The following is a 7,794-nucleotide window of genomic DNA, read 5'->3' on the forward strand; positions in this document are numbered from 1 at the left end:
TTTTCTGGCAAAATTGGCGGGGGGTGGGGGGGGGGGGAGAGGGGAGGGGATGGGGATAAAGTATCCTCAAGCCGACATTTTGGTAAGGAAAATAAAATCTACTTACATGTTTCAATAAACATTGATTTCTCTTGAGCAATAAACAATTATCAAACAACTTTAATTGAAAATGCTAATTTAAGGTTTTTTTTCATCAAATTTGACAAAAGATAAATTCGAATACTGGGATTGGGGTAAAACCTTGCGTAAATGCAACAGTGACATATGTTCCTTGACAGCAAGTCACTTTCAAGTGAATTGTCTTATTGTCCTACCAGTAACAGTGTATGCTATGAACTGCCATGTAGAATACAACAGATGAATTTTGTTTCTCGTTTGATAAGGAAATAAGGATTGAAGGAATAAGTGTAATTATACAATGGTAAACCAATACACAACATTGGAATTTACAATAGGAAAATCGATTTAAGTTATTTGAAAAACACTGCGGTACGTATATTGTATTTTAATAAATCTACTACATTAATTATTAATAATAATAGCCCATATATTATCTTTTCGCTCTCATTTTCTGTGTAGTATATGGTTGATAAAATTCCCTCAGAAAGGATATAGCTATAGCGACTTCACTGTACATTGTAATACCAAAGATTAATTCAAACCTTCGATTAGCCTTAAGCAATGCAAGCATTCTCAGTCATAATTCCGCTTGGTGCCGTGGCTCAAACGCACGTCATGAACAATGGCATCACTACTTCTATCATGTAAATATGCAGGTTTTCATGTAGTGAACAATACATAGCAATCTAAAGAATACATTAATTCTATTTACTAAGACCTGATAATAATCTAATAAATAACGGCAATCTATAAATTATGTTAAATAATGACAGACAATTCATACATTTAACATCAACCAAATCACAGTTCAGTCTGAAACATAAAAGTGCATTTCTATGTAAGAAATTTACTCGTAGTTAGTTACAAACGTTATATAATAATTGTATCCGTTACCCCAGACGATAAGAGGATTAAGGGGAGGATTTGATCCGTTATCCCAGATGACAATATGATTGAGGGAGGAATTCGTATTGGTGAATTATTAAATGATATGATCCTCTATCCCAGATGACAAGTGGATTAAAGGGAGAGTTTGTATTGGTGAATTATATAATGATTTGATCCGTTATCCCAGATGACAATATGATTGAGGGAGGAATTCGTATTGGTGAATTATATGATAATTTGATCCGCTATCCCAGATGACAAGTGGATTAAAGGGAGAGTTTGTATTGGTGAATTATATAATGATTTGATCCGTTATCCCAGATGACAATATGATTGAGGGAGGAATTCGTATTGGTGAATTATATGATAATTTGATGCGTTATCCCAGATGAGGATTAAGGGGAGAGTTCGTATTGGTGAATTATATAATGATTTGATCCGTTATCCCAGATGACAATATGATTGAGGGAGGAATTCGTATTGGTGAATTATATGATAATTTGATGCGTTATCCCAGATGACAAGAGGATTAAGGGGAGAGTTAGTATTGGTGAATTATATAATGATTTGATCCGTTATCCCAGATGACAATATGATTGAGGGAGGAATTCGTATTGGTGAATTATATGATAATTTGATCCGCTATCCCAGATGACAAGAGGATTAAGGGGAGAGTTCGTATTGGTGAATTATTAAATGATATGATCCGTTATCCCAGATGACAATATGATTGAGGGAGGAATTCGTATTGGTGAATTATATGATAATTTGATCCGCTATCCCAGATGACAAGAGGATTAAGGGGAGAGTTCGTATTGGTGAATTATTAAATGATATGATCCTCTATCCCAGATGACAAGTGGATTAAAGGGAGAGTTTGTATTGGTGAATTATAAAATGATTTGATCCTCTATCTCAGATGACAAGAGGATTAAGGGGAGAGTTCGTATTGGTGAATTATATAATGATTTGATGCGTTATCCCAGATGACAAGTGGATTTAGGGGAGAGTTCGTATTGGTGAATAATATAATGATTTGATGCGTTATCTCAGATGACAAGTGGATAACGGGGAGAGTTCGTATTGGTGAATTATATAATGATTTGATGCGTTATCCCAGATGACAAGTGGATTAAGAGGAGAGTTCGTATTGGTGAATTATATAATGATTTGATGCGTTATCCCAGATGACAAGAGGATTAAGGGGAGAGTTCGTATTGGTGAATTATATAATGATTTGATGCGTTATCCCAGATGACAAGTGGATTTAGGGGAGAGTTCGTATTGGTGAATAATATAATGATTTGATGCGTTATCCCAGATGACAAGAGGATTAAGGGGAGAGTTCGTATTGGTGAATTATATAATGATTTGATGCGTTATCCCAGATGACAAGTGGATAACGGGGAGAGTTCGTATTGGTGAATTATATAATGATTTGATGCGTTATCCCAGATGACAAGTGGATTAAGAGGAGAGTTCGTATTGGTGAATTATATAATGATTTGATCCGTTATCCCAGATGACAAGAGGATTAAGGGGAGAGTTCGTATTGGTGAATTATTAAATGATATGATCCTCTATCCTAGATGACAAGTGGATTAAAGGGAGAGTTTGTATTGGTGAATTATAAAATGATTTGATCCTCTATCTCAGATGACAAGAGGATTAAGGGGAGAGTTCGTATTGGTGAATTATATAATGATTTGATGCGTTATCCCAGATGACAAGTGGATTTAGGGGAGAGTTCGTATTGGTGAATTATATAATGATTTGATGCGTTATCCCAGATGACAAGTGGATAACGGGGAGAGTTCGTATTGGTGAATTATATAATGATTTGATGCGTTATCCCAGATGACAATAGGATTAAGGGGAGAGTTCGTATTGGTGAATTATATAATGATTTGATCCGTTATATCAGATGACAAGTGGATTAAGGGGAGAGTTCGTATTGGTGAATTATATAATGATTTGATGCGTTATCCCAGATGACAAGTGGATTAAGGGGAGAGTTCGTATTGGTGAATTATATAATGATTTGATGCGTTATCCCAGATGACAATAGGATTAAGGGGAGAGTTCGTATTGGTGAATTATATAATGATTTGATCCGTTATATCAGATGACAAGTGGATTAAGCGTAGAGTTCGTATTGGTGAATTATATAATAATTTGATCCGCTATCTCAAATGACAAGAGAACATAAATGTAGTAGAAAAATCTAGTCAAATATTTTGGTTTTAGATAAGAGGTTTTAAATATAAATATAAATTCGTTTCTGCGTTACAATCCTGACAGCAACACGGGATAATAACAAGGTTTGTAATGTTAAAATGTGAATGGGGAATAAAAGGAAAGTATTTATCCGTGACCAGTTGACTATGATAGTGATAGTTCGTTACGGTTGGTATGGCGTTTCTAACATCAATGCCAAAGGTACGGCTTCTTCTAAATCAAGGCGTGTGTCATGGACCCTGTGTAGTTATGGGCCTATTGATCTTCATGAAACTAGATTTTGTTTGTTCGGACTAAAACTCCATTATTCTATTACGGGTCGGCTACCCTGCCAATTAATACAGACATTAAAAACATAAATCACGTACAGACAAGGGCGTATCAGGTGTATCAGGAGACTTGGTCCAGATCACTAAGCACTTAGTTTTATCTACACAGTATATTTAAATGGATGGATGTTACATATTAAGTAATAGGTATAAACTAATGTAAAATGTATCCGTGTGTTTATGAATATTGATGTAAATTGTTTAAACACAGGTAGATCCTGTTTGGCCAACCCATTCCCTAATCAGTGTTTACCTGTTCGATAATAGGTAATTCCATGGCTCGCAGTTTCAATAAACATCTGAATTGCAGTATTGGTTTTCATTAATCCGCCGGGTGTCACGCGGAGTGGAACATGTCCTCGTAGAACGGTAAAACACAATCACACGTCTGTGAAGTGGACAGCTTGGTTCCGGGTACTGATAGTGGTTGGTATCTGAAGCAGCCACTGATGATCTTTTAACGTTAACCACAAGGTTGTGTACATCAGAGCTAACTACAAAGGGATGTTGTGTCTGATCGGACATTGATAAGACGATAGTGTGTTTCCATAGAACTGGATATTAAAGTCAAATTCTGCAGTGATTGAATGACATCCATCGCAGCACAGAAAACTACCTGAAATTTTCCCAAAGAGTTCGTGTAGAACGGAGATGGCCGGACGACCGGACGGGAAGCGCGCGCTTTCTGGCCTCATGAAGAATACTCGTTGTTATTTGTGCCGTAACGATTTCACTGACCCACGTGAGTTAGACTGCTGTCATATCTTCTGTAAGACGTGTCTGGACGGCTACATAGACACTGTCTGTCCAAACGGGACCATAGACTGTCCCCTGTGTGACACGGTCACGCAAACCCCACGTGGGGGCGCCGGAGGTATAAAAAGAAACCTGTATCTCAACCTCCCGACAACCACTGTGGGTATTACGTGTGATGTGTGTTCTGACGACAAAAACGCGGTTGGGAGGTGTGTCGAATGTAGACAAGACTTGTGTGATACATGTCTGGATTACCATAATAATATCAGGTCAACTCGCGAACACCATATCGCAGCCATCAGTAAAGAACACCTCCGAGGTAAGTTGAGGAGGGATGTTTTCTGTGAAATCCATGTAGAAGCAGATAAGACATACTATTGCCTCGACTGTGAAAAGCTCGTATGTCAGCACTGTAATATGACGAAGCACAAGCTCCATTTGTCACGAGTTGCGACGGAAATGTCCGACAAATTTCGGGAAAACCTCGGAAAGCTGATGGAAACTGACGAATTAGGTAACCATTTGTTCTGGATGACTGACAGAAAAACGGAAGCAATCCAGTACATAAAGAAAATGGAGAGTTCTGAAGAGGCCGCGACGAGGGAAATAAACAATCATGCCAATGTGTGGCATGCGCTCATCGAGGATGCTAAAAAGCTTATGTTACGACAAGCGCGAGAGGAGTCCCGAAAGTTCATTACTCCCGCCAAAAACATCGGTAGAAAATTGGAAAGAAACATTCAGTCCTTTGCCAACATTTATCTTGTGTCTCAGGCAGCAGTTAAACAAGCAGACGACATGGAAATTGTTGAAAATGGGGCGAAGCTGGAAAGGAAACTGAAGAGTATGAAGCTGGAGGGACCCGTCCGATCTTTGCCAAAGAATTCGAGTATTGAGTTTCAGTCAAAAATCATGACATTAGAAGAATTCCAGCCATTCTTTGGTCTCATTGGAGCTTCAGCCCCTCAACAGTCAAAATCAAGACTGATTACCCAGTTTTGTATAAAGACGGCTGGCGCTCCTGTGTCTGCCATTTCGTATATGGCGGATGGTCGGTCGTGGATCATAGAAGGAACAGACGGTGTGGTTCAGCTTTACGATAGCAAAGGCAGAGCCCATCAGATGTTGAATCTGAATCTCCCTGCCGACGATATCATCTGCGGACCAGATAAAAAGAAATACGTGTCCTGTAACTCAGCTAAACAAATTGTACAAATAGATGAAGATCTGAAGACGTCTCTTGTGACACACACAGATATGTGCTCTAGAGGAATTACGTATGACCAGAAAGATGGCGCGCTTGTTATTTGTCTAACAGAGAAAAATGCTTTCTACGATTACGAAGCTCATCACAAAAACCGAGTAGTGAAAAAGATACTGCACGGTGAACAACGGATGGAAACTCCGGATATTCTCTCATTCGCCGAACCGCCGCTAGTGGAATATCCGGCAAGGCTGGCGACTACTAAATCTGGATATATAGCGATTTCGGATTGGAAGAGAAATTGTGTAACGATATTAAACGAGCGAGGACACGTGGAAACGGAGTACTTCAGTCTCAGCAATGGCTCCGCGTCGGCCGGCTTCTGTCCACGAGGCATTTGTTGTGATAGTGATGGAGCGATTCTTGTGGCGGATTTCAGTAACCACAGGATCATGCTGCTGGACGAAACTGGTCAAATGTTCTCTGCAGTACTTACCAAGGAAGATGGTATTCACCATCCCTGGTCTGTTAGCTTTGGTGAAGACGGGCTTGTTTGGATAGGAAACAAACATGGCGAAGTGAAAATCTATAGTCTAAACATCCCGATTACAAACTCGAACAAGTGAAAATATGTAGTCTAAACTTCCCGACAACAAACTCAGACAAGTGAAAATCTATAGTCTAAACCTCCCGACAACAAACTCGGACAAGTGAAAATCTATAGTCTAAACCTCCCGACAACAAACTCTTACAAATGAAAATCTATAGTCTAAACCTCCTGACATCCAACTCGGACAAGTGAAAGTCTTACCACGTAAATAGTCCCCAATCATTGCAAAGTGAACATGTACAGCTTCTAGTGTAGACCGCCAAACCTGCCTATATATATACTCATGAATATATATAAGGCTTTATTTTTATTTTGTCTTATATTTTGGGCAAAATAAAAAAAAAACTAATATATACGGAGGTTTATATGACTGCTTGGTATGTGTATATACAGCCACAAGAACGTCACAGGAAAGGTTGCCAGTTTTAGTTGGCTAAATCTTCTCAGTGTTGAAGAGTAAACATGAAAAGGTGCCAACTACATGTACAAATGGACCGATCTCCAGGACAAAAAAAATTGTCCCCGTGTGATTTAGGGTATAGAAACAATTTTTTATGAATGCATGTCTATAGTTTATACCTTTAGATGTCAAACATTGTGAAGGTAGGGCAAAAACAAGGGGGGAAATGGACTCCATTTTATTACTGACTCTGTTGCAAAAATAATAATAAACTGATTTATATACCAATGAACCTAACATGTGTAATTGTACACTAGTTTTATCGAAGTATTGATAATATGTATGTAATCCATCACAGTATTGAATGTCTCCTGATTGGTCATATTAACAATATTGATAAGGTCAACAAAGTTCAATTGTGTATAATGTGTCAAGTTACCTTCAAATGGGGTGACTCTAAGAAGACGTTGAAGCCAGTACCCAGGCAGGAAATAACCAAACAGCAGTGTTGATACGGTTTACCAGAAAATGTAGTGTCTGCAAAGTCTGAACTGTTTTGAAGCACTAGCAAAATGAACCTGGATGCTACCTGGATGCCAGAAGGGCTTACAATGGTGTTTTAATTACATATCACTGCTTTCTGTCACAGGATTTTGAATCATATCCCATCCATTTATACAATGTGTATATATAACATGTATAATACTTCTATGAATGGTGTATATGATATGTATATATAACATGTATAATACTTCTATGAACGGTGAGTTTGGACGTGTCCCTGTGATGTTATTGATCGGTAACACGATATTTTCAATGAGTATTGTACGAGTGATTGTATTGTATAATAAACCGTCAACAAATCGAAGAGGAAATAGATTTGTTTTGAAATATTCATTATGCTTCCTGATTTAGTTGTCTACGAGTGATCTAAACCATTCAGATTTATGAATATGCCTGATAATGCTGTTGGTGAAGCTATCGTCGGTGACCCACGTTATCATGATCAGCCTACACTATGTATATGTATAGGTTGTAATCTGATAAAATGTTTAGACACTTGGTTTACAAGGATGATAAGAGAGTGTAGTGGAGCTGAAACACTGGATTTACGAGGGTGGTGATATTTAGACACTGGGTTTACGAGGGTGTTGATATTTTGACACTGAGTTTACGAGGGTGATGATATTTAGACACTGGGTTTACGAGGGTGGTGATGTTTAGAAACTTGGTTTACGAGGGTTGTGAT

At 38.3% G+C, this 7,794-nt stretch overlaps 1 protein-coding gene across 1 annotated transcript; it reads left to right on the plus strand.

The window, feature by feature from the left end:
* The first annotated feature begins 3,862 nt into the window (after positions 1–3,862).
* On the plus strand, positions 3,863–7,442 carry LOC138332946 (E3 ubiquitin-protein ligase TRIM71-like). Its single transcript, XM_069280999.1, has one exon. It carries the CDS (start codon positions 4,227–4,229, stop codon positions 6,159–6,161), a length of 1,935 nt encoding a protein of 644 aa, XP_069137100.1. The 5' UTR covers positions 3,863–4,226; the 3' UTR covers positions 6,162–7,442.
* The last annotated feature ends 352 nt before the right edge of the window (positions 7,443–7,794 follow it).

This window comes from Argopecten irradians, chromosome 10 (genome assembly GCF_041381155.1).
Source record: "Argopecten irradians isolate NY chromosome 10, Ai_NY, whole genome shotgun sequence".
NCBI lineage: Eukaryota > Metazoa > Mollusca > Bivalvia > Pectinida > Pectinidae > Argopecten > Argopecten irradians.

Bases quoted from the DNA above. Each gene is read 5' to 3' on its own strand.
- LOC138332946 (XM_069280999.1), top strand. From the start codon at position 4,227: ATGGCCGGACGACCGGACGGGAAGCGCGCGCTTTCTGGCCTCATGAAG.